This window comes from Callithrix jacchus, chromosome 7, assembly GCF_049354715.1.
Source record: "Callithrix jacchus isolate 240 chromosome 7, calJac240_pri, whole genome shotgun sequence".
NCBI lineage: Eukaryota > Metazoa > Chordata > Mammalia > Primates > Cebidae > Callithrix > Callithrix jacchus.
The window spans coordinates 91,004,644-91,020,164 of record NC_133508.1 but is presented as its reverse complement, the minus strand read 5'-3'; the positions used below and the strand labels follow the sequence as shown (position 1 = coordinate 91,020,164).

At 42.1% G+C, this 15,521-nt stretch overlaps 1 protein-coding gene and 1 pseudogene across 11 annotated transcripts in view; both read left to right on the top strand.

Moving 5' to 3' along the window:
* The first annotated feature begins 2,702 nt into the window (after nucleotides 1-2,702).
* Nucleotides 2,703-15,521, top strand: part of YIPF1 (Yip1 domain family member 1) — a 47,329-nt gene continuing 34,510 nt past the window's right edge. For 5 of the 11 annotated variants that reach the window (XM_078331910.1, XM_078331913.1, XM_009001266.4 and 2 more), the window contains exons 1-4: nucleotides 2,703-2,800; nucleotides 3,531-3,610; nucleotides 11,052-11,108; nucleotides 11,201-11,364. In XM_078331910.1, coding sequence (XP_078188036.1) covers nucleotides 3,580-3,610; nucleotides 11,052-11,108; nucleotides 11,201-11,364 — 252 coding nt within the window. In that variant the 5' untranslated portion in view covers nucleotides 2,703-2,800; nucleotides 3,531-3,579. The remainder of the gene's footprint in view (nucleotides 2,801-3,530; nucleotides 3,611-11,051; nucleotides 11,109-11,200; nucleotides 11,365-15,521) is intronic. The other 6 variants (XM_054236266.2, XM_078331915.1, XM_078331912.1 and 3 more) reach the window with 3 other exon arrangements.
* Nucleotides 5,694-5,789, top strand: LOC118143506 (U6atac minor spliceosomal RNA; annotated as a pseudogene).

The following is a 15,521-nucleotide window of genomic DNA, read 5'->3' as shown; positions in this document are numbered from 1 at the left end:
ATGGAGTCTCACTCTGTTGCCCAGGCTGGAGTGCAATGGGTCAGTCTCAGCTCACTGCAACCTCTGCCTCCCAGGTTCAAGCAATTCTCCTGCCTCAGCCTACCAAGTAGCTGGGATTACAGGCTGTGCCACCACGCCCAGCTAATTTTTGTGTTATTAGTAAAGATGGGATTTCGCCACGTTGGCCTGGCTGGTCTCGAACTCCCGACCTCAGGTGATTTGCCTACCTTGGCCTCCAAAAATGCTGGGATTACAGGCGTGAGCCACCATGCTCGGCCGGCACTCTTTTCTTTACCTGCTGGTGCAGTAGTATGAAAAGCCAAAAATGTCTAGGTGGCAGTTATAGCTTCCAATTGGAACTGTAACTGGAGTGGAAGTGTTCTCTCTCCTTCTCCCCTGGTTCCCTGGGACCAGGGTCTCCAACTAAGCAGAACTTAAACTTGTGAGGCAGGAGGCACACATTCTGTGTAAGTTTCACTGAAAGTGATAGTGAGAAGTGCCACCCCTTGGTTTGCAAATCTATACATGCTAGGTATTTAGAACAAAGCATCATTATAAATAATTAATAAACCAGTGGCTTTGTGTATGTACTACATGCTGGAGGACAATGCCCCAGTCTCCTGAGTGTTTTCCCCAAGCTGGAGCCTTAACTGTGCCTTTAACAAGCCATTCTACCATCCTATTAGGCCACCTACTTCTGGATGACCAAGTCACATGGTAAGATCAATGGGTTCCATGCTCTGTCACTGTTGCATGTTTCTTTTTTTTTTTTTTGCAATTAAATTGGTCCCTTAGTCTGAAGCAATGTTGTGAAGATAATTATTACAGGATCTCTAAGCAAAGTCCTCTTACTGCCACTGTGAAAGATGCAAGGGTAACTGGAAACAAGGAATGGTCAAGTCTCAGGCTTTTCCACCCAAATATCCTCATCCCACTTCTCAGGGTCCCATTCATTTTCTGTCAATGCCCCAGCTTCGATGGAGGAGACCTACAGAGGCTGTGCATTCAAGTGTTAATTCAAACTTTGCCACTCTTACAATTAGATCTTGGTCCTGATTTTCATTCAGTCCAGTCTTTCTCAAGTCTGTAGAAGAATAAGAATCTCCTTCAAAGCTGCCATAGAGGCTCTCTAGCTTTCACCAAGTGCCTCAAGTTGACAGTTGGCTGTTCTGATTCTGTCATTTTATTTACAGGGGTTCTAATGGAGTTAAGAAAATCCAGTCCATTCCATAGTCCTTGTAATTACCATTGTCCTTTTACCGTTCCAGTGCCACAGCCACTAGATAACTCAGCACCTTGAAAGTCTACCTGCACCTTATCCCAATCAACTATAGACAGACACCTTAGTGATTGTGCTGCCATTCTATTCTTAGTGTTACCACACCACCACCACCCTCCCTTCCCTCTCCCCTTAATCACCAGCAATGTATTTGTTGTTGCCACATGACTGGTGAGCAGTTCAGTTAGGAAATGCCAGCTTGAGGTTCTGTTTTCTGGGCCCACTTTTGGTACCAACATGCCTTCATGTTGGTTCCTCATATGAGTAGTTTATTGGCAAGTACGAATCCAAGGACCAGGAGTGAAGGACAGGGCTTGTAAATCAGGGAAGGAAGGAGAGCCATAGCGAGGATGCATTGTCAGATTGGTCCCTGTGAAGGCCTTTGGTTGCTTAATCCTGCTAAGTAGTTTGAAAGCTATATGAAAGGGCGCCTGTCTGAGAGGGAAAAAGGAAAAACATATATTCATCAATTGTTGACCCCATTGGTCAGAGATTTGCCCCATGAGACATTAACTCTCTACCCCTACACTTCTGGGTACTGAGTGGTTCCAGCAAGGTCCCATGACCCCATAGCATCAAGAAACAAGACTCCAAGCAGAAGGTGAGAAGCCTGAGGCATAGGCTGGAGGCAAAGCTCAGTCAAGTTATATCTGCTGATGCTGGAATAAGATGAGTGGCGGTGAAATAAGCAGCAGGTGAGGCCAAGATGATTTGAAATGGGACATAAGAGGTGGCTAATGTACTTGCACAGCTGAATTCATGAACTGAGATTCATTCCTGGTACATACTCAACCAAAAGCGTCCTGTACATGCTCTAAGCCTCTGCTTTCGCTTTGTAAAATGAGAATACTCATCCCAAGATAGCAGGATTGTTCTGAGAATTAGAGACCCTGCATATACAAAGCCTGATCATGATAATCTTGAAAAAAAAAATAACTATGTATGGCTGTTATTAGATATAAAGTCTTCCAATTGCCCACTTACTGGGGGAGCTTATATGAACAGACATCGCGCTTTTTATCACTCATTCAGAATGTAATCAATTCATGCACTTCCTCACCAGTTAAATTTTTATGGCCCCCAAAAAACTGGGGGACTGGCGACGCGGGTGACTTATTTTTTCCTTTCACTGTCGTCATTCATTACCCGATTTTATATTTTCATAGGAAAAGAGGTATAAACACACAGTAAGAATACCCTACACTCGATAATTTTCTGCGTTCCCTGGAGCAAGCAAGTAGTCACAATCCGGGACCCCACCACTCCCCCCTCGCCTGTCTCTTCAAGAACCTGAGGCTCACCCTCGGGAGCGGTGCGGGAGGGAGCGGACTCTGCGCGCTGCGGCACGCAGGTGTCTCTGGGACTGCTGCCTCTTTAAGGAGGCGGAGCTCTTCCCGGAGGAGGCGGAGAAGTTCCACCCCCCGGATCTCCGGCTTCCGGCAACTGGGCTGGACGGGAACCGGCGCGGAGCATCTGAGGCCCAAGCCTTCCCGGGACCCGCTGGACGCCCAGCCCCGCGAGGTGAGGCGGCCGGGTTTGCGGGACCTGTACGGGGCTGAGGGGTCTCGGGATCTCCTGCCCGCCCGGGCCGCCGCGGCCCAGTTCCTCTCCCTAAAACACTGCCTCTGCTTCGCGGTGTCCCAGGCTGCAGGGTCGCCGACACCCCATTGCCTACGAATTGCCTGGCTCCGCGCTAGGCGCCTTACACACACTGTCCCATTTAATGGCTTCCGCACTGTGTGAGGAGGTACTGTTATGCACCCATTTTACAGATAAGGAAACTGAGGCCCCGAGGAGCTCACACACAGCAGAGAAGCAGCGGAATCGGGAATCAAACCCAGCTCTGTCTGACCCCAGAGCCTGTGCACTTAACCACTGGCTAGGCTGAACTGCCTTTGTTCTTCACTGTCCCCGTCACCTGTCTCAAACCTCAGCCTCTCCTTCCTCATCGTTACATCTCTAGGCTGCACCTGGTCTCCAAACATTCACACAGTGGGTTGAGATTCATTCCTGGTACATACACAACCAATAAGGTTGAATCGGAACTTTTGGACCTCCGGGTTAGTTTCTTTGTAACAGTTTTAATATTTAATAATACCTGACGCTTAATGGTTATCTTTATATAAACCTATCAAACCCCACTGAAAAGAGAAGCAAGGGAAAGCGATACCATTTCTAATACAGAAATATGATTTGTTTGCAGATATTTTATACTGTTATCGTACTACGTTCACTTATTTTTTTCTTTTAGACCCCTGCAAATTTTCTTCCTCATAATTGGGAGAAGACTTACTGGCTGAATGGCAGCAGTAGATGACTTGCAATTTGAAGGTATATCAGTTGGGTGCCCACCTTTATATTTATGATCATTATTTCCACAGTCACAGCAAGTCTTTGCATTGCTATACTGCTCACACGTTAAAGGATATTATTTCTAACATTTTGGTGGCTGTTGGCCACATCCAGGTGTTTTTTTTTTTTTTTTTGCCAGATAACCCTTCAGATTGGTAACAAGTAACATAAATTTAGTACAGTGATTACAGAAAATGTTTATACAGTTCCTGCTTTAGTTCAGTAGACATTTATTGAGCACTTACCTTGTGCTTAGAACTAGATACTAGTATCTTAGTACTAGATACTGGAGATAAAAAGATGAAGAGGTTTATACACTGGTGGAACAAATAAAAATGTGAAAAGATCATTAGGATGAAATGTGATCAGATCATTCCTTCACTGAATCAGTAAATATCTCCTGAGTATGACCAGGAGTGGGGTAATTGTTCTAGTTATGAGGAATAGAAGAATGAACAAAATAGTCAGTTTCCTTCCTTGTGAAACTCTCAGTCTAGTTAGGGAGACATTTATTTATTAAATATATACCTACAAACTATGAAAGTGCTGGAGGAAAAGTTCAAGGAGGTATTAGAACTCATAACCCAGAGCCTGACTTAGGCTAGGGATTGATGAACGCTTACTTGTTTTAGAAACACCTTACATAGCACTTATATGTCAGGCACTGTTCTAAATGCTGTGCAGATAACTCAATCCTTATATCAACTTTATGCAATAGTGACTTTATTTCCCTGTTTTATTAATGAGGAGACTGAGGCACAGAAAAATAATTCGCCTAATGTAAGGTGATAAAATCAGGGATAAAATCAGGATTTGAACCCATCCAGTCTTGTGTCACAGCTTATGCTGCCTCTGCTATCTAAGGAAGAGATATGCTGTTTAAAGAGAAATCTGTTTCATTTGCAAGTACTAAAAATCCACCTCAATTTGCAAATACTGTCAACTCTGTCTTCAAAATTCATCTAGCATCTGACCACTTCCACCACTATCCTCACCATGCTCAAGGTCACTGTTACCTTTTGTCTGGATTATAGCCCTTACCTTCCTTCTGGTCTTTCTACTTCCTCCCTTACCCCTCTACACTGACCCCTCTGACTACTTTGCAGCCAGAGTAGTCCTTCTAAAACTCAACCAGATCACATCATTCTTTCAGAACCTTCTAGTAGCTCCCATCTCACTAGAAGAAAAAGCCAGGCTAGGTGCGGTGGCTCGCACCTGTCATCCCGGCACTGTGGGAGGCTGAGGTGGGGAGATCACCTGAGATCAGGAGTTCAAGACCAGCCTGGCCAACATGGTGAAACCCTGTCTCTACTAAAAATATAAAAGTTAGCTGGGTATGATGGCAGATGCCTGTAATCCCAGCTGCTCAGGAGCCTGAGGCAGGAGAATTGCTCAAACACAGAGGTTGCAGCAAGCCAAGATATGTGCCACTGCACTCCTGGGCAACAGAGCAAGACTTGGCTCAAAAAAAAATTTTTTTTTAAACCTCCGAAAAAGCCAGAGCCCTTACTGTGGCTTAGGAGGCCCCTGCATGATGCAGCCTCCATGCCTCTGATTTAATCTCCTGCTGCTCTTGTCCTTTCTCTCTCTGCCCAGGCTGCATAGGCTGTCACCGTTCTTCCTATGCACCAAGTAGATTCACAGCTTAGGACTTCTGTGCCATCTTTCTCTCTGGGACAGTCTCCCTTCAGATAACCTCATGGCTTGCTCCCTTGCTCTGTTCAAATCTCTCTTCATTAGAGAGGCCTTCCTTAGCCATCCTATCTAGGAGTGCAGTGCAAGAAAGTTCAAGCATAGAGAGCAGCCCATGCAGAAGTCCCTGTGGAGTGAGGAAGTTTAATTTTTTCCCAAAGACTTGGGAGAAGGCCTGTGTTCCAGATCGCAGATGGTGAGGGAAGCTGACACAAAGTGATGCTTTGGAGGAGCCAGGCGGCAAATCACGGAGAGCTTTATCAACTGTGTTAAGGTCTTAGGTCTTCAGAAAAGAACATAGGATGCTGCAGGAGTCATGGAAGGCTTCTCCAGGGAGGAAAGGTAGTGCGGGATGAAAAAGTAGAGGTCGGTGTTATATGAAAGGAGAGAAGGTTAGCACTCTCCTCGACAAGGATGGAAGAGGCCTTGGGCCTGACAACACACATACGGTTTTTAAAAAATTTGTATTAAAAAAAAAAAAGAATAAGTAGAGGTCAGAAGCCTTCAGGTGAAAGACATTGTTTTGGGAAAGGAACAGAGGCTGAAGCTAGCTTAGGGTATGCCAGGATGTAAAAGCAGAGACTGCCGGTGGCAGAAATAAGACACACACCAGTTTGCGTTCAAGGAGCTGAGATGGACAAGAATAACCAACACAGAGCAGACCGTGTGAAGAGTCGTCATGTTAGAGGTGCTCGCAGCCCACACTCCAGTGAAACTATGCCATCACTTCGTGGGGCACACTTTCCATCTTCTGGGTCTTGCTCATCCCCTTCCCTTTGCATGAGATGCCATCCCCTCCACCTCTGGCCATCCTTCTCATATGGTATCTTCTCCAAGAACCCTTTCCTGATCCTAACAACTAGAGGAGGTATCATCCTCCTTGGAGGGTCATCCTTTTTGACCTTTGTACGTCTAAAGTGGTATCATCTATCCCTCCTTCTGGCATTCCTTCCCCCTGGTAAACTACTGCTTTTTAATTTTTTTTCATTTTCGTGGTTATGTAATAGGTGCATATGCTCACAGGGTACACTCATATATTTTGATACAGGCATATAATGTGTAATAATCACATCAGGATAAACGAGGTGTCCATAACCTCAAACATGTATCCTTTGTGTTACAAACAATCCAATTATACCCTTTTTGTTTTTCTTTTCTTTTCTTTTTTTTTTCAGGGAGGAAGGAAGGAAGGAAGGGAAGAAGGGGGGAGGGAGGGAGGGAGGGAAGGGAAGGAAGGAAATCAAGCAATGAGAGAGACATTGCCGACCTGGATCTAGAGATTTACAAGTTGATTTCTTTTTTTTGAGAGAAAAAAAAAAAAAAAAAAGAAAGAAAGTGAGTAAAGGAGAGAGAGAAAGAGGGAGAGTAAACGGAAATATTGCTTTATTCTGAAAAAAATTGGGTATTAATAATGGCCAATCAATGTTTCATTTAAACTTATGAGTAGGTGTGATGTGGTATTGACAAGAATGTATATTTTATGTATTTGAAGTGGGGAGCTCTATAAATATTTATTAAGTTTACTTGTTCCGGATCTGAGTTCGATTCCTTGATATCCTTATTAATTTTCTATCTCATTGAGTCTAAGTCTTTATGTATCTGGGTGTTAGGATCGTTAGCTCTTGTTGTTGCATTGATCCTTTTACCACTATATCTTTGTTGCTTTAAAATCTATTTTATCCGATACGAGATTTGCAACTCCTGCTTTTTATTTATTTACTATTTATTTTTGCTCTCCATTTGGTTGGTAAATCTTTCTCCATCCCTTTGTTTTGAGTCTTTGTGTATCCTTGCATGTGAAACAGGTCTGGATGTAACATGCCATTGGGTTTTGGCTGTGTCTTTAGATTGGGAATTTAGTCAATTTAAATTTAGGGTTACTGCCATTTGATGTTAACTGGCTGTTTTATCCATTCGTTGGTGTAAATTCTTCTTTATGTTGGTGCTCTTTACTTTTTGGTGTATTTTTAGAAAGGCTAATACTGGTTGTTTCTTTCTGTGTGTAATGCTTCTTTCAGAAGCTCTTGTAAAGCAGGCCTGGTGGTAATAAAATCTCTGAGTTCTTGCTTGTTCATAAAAGATTTTATTTTTTCTTCAGTTGTGAAGCTTAGTTTGGCTGGATATGAAATTCTGGGCTGAAGGCTCTGTTCTTTGAGGATGTTGAATATTGGCCCCCACTCTCTTCTGGCTTGTAGAGTTTCTGCTGAGAGATCTGCTGTAATTCTGATAGGCTTGCCTTTGTGGGTAACCTGACCTTTCTCTCTGGCTGCCCTTAGTATTTTCTCCTTAGTTTCAACCCTGGTGAATCTAACGATTATGTGCCTTGGGGTTGCTCTTCTTGAGGAATATCTTTGTGGTGTTCTCTGTATTACCTGGGGTTGAATATTGACCTGCTTTGCTAGTGTAGGAAAATTTTCCTGAATAATATCCTGAAGGGTATTTTCCAGCTTGGATTCATTCTCTCCGTCGCATTCAGGTACACCTATCAAACGTAAATTTGGTCTTTTCACATAGTCCCACATTTCTTGGAGACTTTGCTCATTCCTTTTTATCCTTTTTTCTCTAATCTTTTCTTCACGTTTTATTTCATTAAGCTGGACTTTGACCTCTGATATCCCTTCTTCTGCTTAAACAATTCGAGTGTTTAAACCTTTGCATACTTCTCGGAGTTCCTGTATTGTATTCTTCAGTTCCATTAATTCACTCATACTCCTCTCTAAGTTGTCTATTCTCAATAGGATTTCATCAAACCTTTTTTCAAAGTTCCTAGTTTCTTTACGTTGGGCTACAACATGTTCTTTTAACTCACCGAGGTTTGTTATTATCCATTCCTTGAAGAGTACTTCTGTCATTGGGATGCGGTTGTTCTCCATCAAGCCTTGTTCCACTGTTGATGTGGAACTGTGATCATCTTTAGAGGGAGAGGCGTTCTGACTTTGAGTATTCTCAGCTTTTTTACGCTGGTTTCTTCCCGCCATTGTAAATTTATCCTCCTGTCGCCTTTGAATTTACCAACTTTCAGATTAGGTCTCTTGAGTGGGCGTCCAGGTTGTTAGTTCCCAGGGCCAGAGCAGTGGCGTTAAAACTGATGGTGCTTTTCTTCCCAGGATTCTCCTGTCGGGCTTCCTTTTTGTGTCCATAGTAGGCAACTCTGCCTTCTCGGGGCTCCAAACCTCTGTCAGAAGGGGAACCAGTCCCGATTACTCTGCGCCGAGCGCTGCTGCACCGAGGTGCCATCACTGCTGCTGTGCGGGGCTCTGGTGTTGTGCTGGGGGCCCGTGTGGGTCCTCCAAACCTGTTTACTCTGCTCCGAGAGCTGCCGCGCCGAGGTGCCGGCGGAACCGCTGTGCTGGCCACGAGAGTCACGCTGGCGACCCGTGTGTTTCCTCCACTGGGGATCTTCTGCTCTGTGAGCGACCAGAATTTGTCTGAAAGTGTGGCGTCCTCTAGTTCTCTGCGCCTTCACTGAGAGCTGCAATCCCGGGATGTTAGCGATCGGCCATCTTGGATCGTTCTCACCCTTTTTGTTTTTCAAGACCGAGTCTCACTTTGTCACCCAGGCTGGAGTGCAGTGATGCAATCTCAGCTCACTGCAACCTTCACCTCCCAGTTCAAGCAATTCTTGTGCCTCAGCCTCTCAAGTAGCTGGGATTACAGGTGTCTACCACCACTCCTGGCTAATTTTTATGTTTGTAGTAGAGATGGGGTTTCACCATGTTGGCCAGGCTGGTCTCGAACTCCTGAGCTCAAGTGATCTGCTTGCCCCAGCCTCCCAAAGTGTTGGGTTACAGGCATGAGCCACTGCATCCAGCCCAGTTATACTTTTCTAGTTATTTTAACTACTGCTTTTTAACTGTGAGACCTAAGTATATCTTCCTTGGTCAATTCCCTCCAGCCAAGTTGTGATTATCTTTTTAAATTCATTGCCCTGTACAGTCAATAAGACATACCTGTAATGATAGTTATTATTTCATCATTCTTGAAATCTCATTGTGGGGTTGATACTGTCTGTGTTTTATAATTGAAGAAACAGAGACTCAGAGCCATGGAGTAATGTGTTCAAGGTCATGGAGCTATTGAGTATAAAGAGTCTTACCTTGAACAAAGGACCACCTCACTCCAGAACCTCATGTTGCTTAAACTACCCAAACATTGCCAATTGAGGCTTCAGTAATTATTGCATATTAGCTACCTGATTAATTTCAGTCACTTTAGTGTTCTCCGTAAAACTACTAATATAGCTGACAGGCAATAAGAGTGAGCTCAGTTGTCCAAGAACCCCATCCTACTGCTAGGATTGGGGTTCCCTGCTTGTAGTGTTAAAATGGTGCCCTACTGGTACTCTTCCTCTGGCCTTCAAAGGTTGAGAGCTGCCCTGAATTGTATTCCAGAGCAGCTAAATAAAGTATGTTAGGATATTCAGAGACGGGAAGTCTAAGTTACTCCTGGTGGACACAAGTAGGTAAGGTTCTTTTGGAAAGCAGTTTAGTAATGTGGTTCAGGAGCCTTGAAAATGGTTTGCATCCTGTTGACCTAGTGATCACACTGATCGGTGTTCATCTTAAGGCTGTACCCCAAAAAGCTTTTCTACACAGACACTCCTTGTATATTTGTAATAAAATCTTCATCGATGGAATATTATGCAGTCACATAAGTAATCACTTTAAAGACTGTTATAATATGAAAAATCATTTTTGTGTATAATCTCCAATTATGCACAATCCTGACAAGGCAAAGATGCAAAATTAATTATAGTATTATCACATTCTAGAGCAGTACTTGGCTTATTGGATCATTCATAAATGAATGATCATTAGTGGCATGAATCTCAGTATGGGAAGAAAAGGAAATATACTAAAATGTTAATAGTGTTAACCTTTATGTGGTGGAACTAAGAGTGGTTTTTTTTGTTTGTTTTTTATTTTATTTTATTTATTTTTTGAAACAGAGTCTTACTCCGATGTCCAGGCTGGAGTACAGTGGCATGATTACAGCTCACTGCAGCCTTGACCTCCGGGGCTTGAGCAATCCTCCTGCCTTGGCCTCCCAAAGTGCTGGGATTACAGACACGAGCCAGCATGCCCGGCCTAAGAGTGATTTTTATCCTGTGATTTCCACTTTGTTTTTTCTTTTCTTTTCTTTTTTTTTTACCATAGTCTTGGTCTGTCACACAGGCTGGAGTGCAGTGGTGCAATTTCGGCTCACTGCAACCTCTGCCTCCTGGGTTCAAGCAATTCTTCTGTCTCAGCCTCCAGAGTAGCTGGAATTACAGGTATGTGGCACCACACAAGGCTAATTTTTGTATTTTTAGTTGAGACAGGGTTTCACCATGTCGGCCAGGCTGGTCTCAAACTCCTGACCTCAGGTAATCCACCCAACTTGGCCTCCCAAAGTGCTGGGATTTCAGGCGTGAGCCACCATACCCAGCTGATTTCCACTTTCATTTTTATTCCCATATTTTCTGTAGTGATTATGTAGACTTATTGGAAAAAAAAACTTCCATTAAAATTTTTTGGACTCGAACCAAAGAAGAGAAATTTAGGATTTAGGTTATATTCCTAATCCCCCCAAAATTATTTAAAATAAATGTTATTCTCCCCACAATATAGATGAGAATACTGAGGTTTAGAAAGGTTAAGTTACTTACTTGGGCTCATGTGTTTAGTAAGTGGCTAGCTGAGCCAGGACTAAAATCTAGGTCTGACTCCAAATTCTTTTGTCTTCGTAGTCATTTATCTATGTCAGATGGATCTCCAAATGAGGCTTTTTAGAGTCTATAGCAAAGGTGAGGTTGTGTTAGCTTGTCTTTAAATTTAAAGTATAGCATTTCTCGTGTGGGTAAAGTTTCTGAGGCCTTTGTGCTCTAATTGATTTCAGAATTTGGCAATGCAGCCACTTCTGTGGCAGCAAACCCAGATGCCACCACAGTAAGCATTGAGGATCCTGGCGAAACCCCAAAACATCAGACAGGAACTCTGAGAGGCTCAGGAAGAGAAGAAGATGATGAGTTACTGGGAAATGATGACTCTGACAAAACTGAGGTTTGAACTTGTCTTTGATATATTTTTAAAACAATTTTTAAAGCTCGTTAGGTGCTAATTCACTGTCTACCGTGTGCCAGGTACTGTGCCAGGCAGTGATAGTTCAGAGGTAAATGATACATGGCCTCTGACTTGGTGGGAGAAACAGGCAAACAGACCATTATTATCCATAGGTACACTGGTGGAAGGAACATGGATAGTGAACAGAGAGTTTAGCTTATGGAATGTGGGGCTCCCATGCCCAATATTTTCTAATATTAGAGTTGGAAAGAACCTTCATGGCCCTCTGTTTCAGCCTTCCTCCCAAGATATTGATGCTGTCCTTGCTATGTTGGAAAGAATGCACTTGGAGCCAGGTGTGGTGGCTCACGCCTGTAATCCCAGCACTTTGGGAGGCTGAGGTGGGTGGATTACAAGGTCAGGAGTTGGAGACCAGCGTGACCAAAATGGTGAAACCCCATCTCTGCTAAAAAAACACAAAAAATTAGCTGAGTGTGGTGGTATGTGCCTGTAGTCCCAGCTACTCAGGAGGCTGAGGTAGGAGAATCGCTTGAACCTGGGAGGCAGAGGTTGTAGTGATATTGCACCATTGCACTCCAGTCTTGGCAACAGAGCGAGACTCTATCTCAAAAAAAAAATACAAAATTTTAGCTGAGCATGGTGGTGCACACCTGTAGTTCCAGTTACTCAGGAAGCTAAGGTTGGGGTATTGCTTAAGCTTGGGAAGTAGAGGTTGCAGTGAACTGAGATCACACCACTACAGTCTAGTCTGGGCATCAGAGTGAGACCCTGTCGCCAAAAAAACAAACAACAAAACAGAAAGATTGAAAACACTTGCTTTAATGCCTCTAGGAATGTGCTGTTTACCACCATGTAAGGTAGTTGCTGCCATTGTCAACTAATTGTGAAAATGTATTCCTTTATTTTAATGTTTTTTCTCATTTTAAGTTCAGGGGTCATGTGCAGGATGTACAGGTTTGTTACATAGGTAAATGTGAGCCATGGCGGTTTGCTGCACAGATCATCTCATCACTTAGGTATTAAGCCCAGCATCCATTAGCTATCTTCCTGTTGCTCTCCCTCCCATGTGTCTATGTGTTCTCATCATTCAGCTCCCACTTATAAGTGAGAACATGTGGTGGTTGGTTTTCTGTTCCTGCATTAGTTTGCTGAGGAAAATGACTTCCAACTCCATCCATGTCCCAGCAAAGGACATGATCTCGTTCCTTTTTATGGCTGTATTGTATTCCATGGTTGTATATATATCATATTTTTTCTTTATCCAGTCTATCATTGGTTGGCATTTAGGTTGATTCTATATCTTTGCTATTGTGAATAGTGCTGCAGTGAACATACACACGCATGTATCTTTATAATAGAATGATTTCTATTCCTTTGGGTATATACCCAGTGATGGGATTGCTGGGTCAAATAGTATTTCTGCCTCTAGGTCTCTGAGGAATCAACCACACTGTCTTCCACAATGGTTGAACTAATTTACACCCCCACCAACAGTATAAAAGTGTTCCTTTTTCTCCGCAACTTCACCAGCATCTATTGTTTCTTGACTTTTTAATAATCACCATTCTGACTGGTGTGATATGGTGTCTCATTGTGGTTTTTTACTTGCATTTCTCTAATCAATGATGTTGAGCTTTTTTTCATCTGTTTTTTGGCCACATGTATGTCTTTTGAGAAGGTCTATTCATGTCCCTTGCCCACTTTTTAATCAAGTTGTTTGTTTTTTTCTTGTAAATCTGCTTAAGTTCCTTGTAGACTCTGGATATTAGACCTTTGTCAGATGGATAGATTGCAAAAAATTTCTCCCATTCTGTAGGTTGTCTGTTCACTCTGATGATAGTTTCTTTTGCTGTGCAGAAGCTCTTTCATTTAATTAGATCCCATTTGTCAATTTTTGCTTTTGTTACAATTGGTTTTGGTGTTTTTGTCTTGAAATCTTTGCCCATGCCTGTGTCCTGAATAGTATTGCCTAGATTTTCTTCTAGGGTTTTTTTTTTTAGGTTTGGGTTTTACATTTAAGTCTTCAATCCATCTTGAGTTATTTTTTGTATATGGTATAAGGAAGGGGTTCAGTTTCATTTTCTGCATATGACTTAGCCAGTTCTCCCAGCACCATTTATCGAATAAGGAATCCTTTCCCCATTGCTTGTTTTGTCGAAGATCAGATGGTTCTAGGCATGCATTCTTATTTCTGAGTTCTCTATTCTGTTCCATTGGTCTATGTGTCTGTCCTTGTATCAGTACCATGCCGTTTTGGTTTCTGTAGCCTTGTGGTTTAGTTTGAAGTCAGGTAGTGTGATGCCTCTGGCTTTGTTCTTTTTGCTTAGGATTGTCTTGGCTATTTGGGCTGCTTTTTGGTTCCGTATGAATTTTTAAATAGTTTTTTTTTTCTAATTCTGTGAAGAATGTCAATGGTAGTTTAATGGGAGTGGCACTGAATCTATAATTACTTTGATTCTTCCTATCCATGAGCATGGAATGTTTTTCTGTTTGTTTGTCTCCTTTCTTATTTCTTTGAGCAGTGGTTTGCAGTTCTCTTTGAAGAGGTTATTTACTTCCCTTGTTAGCTGTATTCCTAGGTATTTTATTCTTTTTGTAGCAATTATGAATGAGAGTTCATTCATGATTGGCCCTCCGCTTGCCTGTTGGTGTATAGGAAGGCTAGAAATTTTTGCACATTGAATTTGTATCCGGAGACTTTGCTGACGTTGCTTTATCAGCTTAAGAAGCTTTTGGGCTGAGATGATGGGATTTTCTAGATATAGGAACATGTCATCTTGCAAACAAAGATGATTTGACTTCCTTTCTTCCTATTTGAATGTGCTTTATTTCTTTCTCTTGCTGGATTGCCCTGGCCAGAACTTCTAATTAGGAGTAATGAGAGACAGCATCCTTTTCTTGTGCCAGTTTTCAAGGGGAATGCTTCCAACTTTTGCCCATTCAGTATGGTATTGGCTGTGTGTTTGTCATATATAACTCTTATTATTTTGAGATATGTTCCTTCAATACCTAGTTTATTGAGAGTTTTAACAAGAAGGTATGTTGAATGTTCTCAAAGGCATTTTTTGCATCAATTATTGAGATAATCGTGTGTTGCCTGTGGTTCTGTTAATGTGATGAATCACATTTATTGATTTGTGTATGTTGAACCAATCTTGCATCCCAGGATGAAGCCAACTTGATTGTGGTGGATAAGCTTTTTGATGTGCTGCTGGATTTGGTTCGTCAGTATTTTGTTAAGGATTTTTACATCAGTGGTCATCAAGGATATTGGCCTGAAGTTTTCTTTTCTTGCTTTATCTCTGCCTGGTTTTGGTATCAGGATGATGCTGGCCTCACAGAATGAGTTAGGGAGGAGTCCCTCCTTTTCAATTTTTTGGAATAGTTTCAGTAGAAATGGTACCAGTACTTCTTTGTACATATGGTAGAGTTTAGCTGTGAATCCGTCTCGTCCTGGGCTTTTTTTTGTTGGTCAGCTATTTATTCTGCCTCAATTTTAGAACTCATTATTGTTCTGTTCAGAGATTCAGTTTCTTCTTGCTTCAATCTTGGGAGGCTGTATGTGTTCAGGAATTTATCTATTTCTTCTAGATTTTCTAGTTTATGTGCATAGAGGTGTTTATAGTATTCTCTGATGGTTGTTTCTATTTCTGTGGGGTCAGTGGTTATATCCCCTTATCATTACTTATTGTATTTATTTGATTCTTCTCTTTTCTTCTTTATTACTCTAGCTAGTCATCTATTTTATTAATTTTTTTCAATAAACCAGCTCCTGGATTTGTTGATTTTTTTGAAGGTTTTTTTTGTGTCTCTGTCTGCTGTTCAGCTGTGATCTTGGTTATTTCTTGTCTTCTGCTAGCTTTGAGTTTGTTTTCTCTTAGTTCTCTAGTTCTTTTAGTTGTAATGTTAGTGTTAACTTGAGATCTTTCCAGCTTTTTGATGTGGGCATTTAGTGCTATAAATTTCCCTCTTAACACTGCTTTAGCTCCATCCCAGAGATTCTGGTACGTTGTCCCTTTGTTCCCATTAGTTTCAAAGAATTTCTTGATTTCTGCCCTAATTTCATTATTTACCTAAGAGTCATTAGGAGCAGGTTGTTAAATTTCCATGTAGTTGTGTGGTTTTGAGTTAATTTT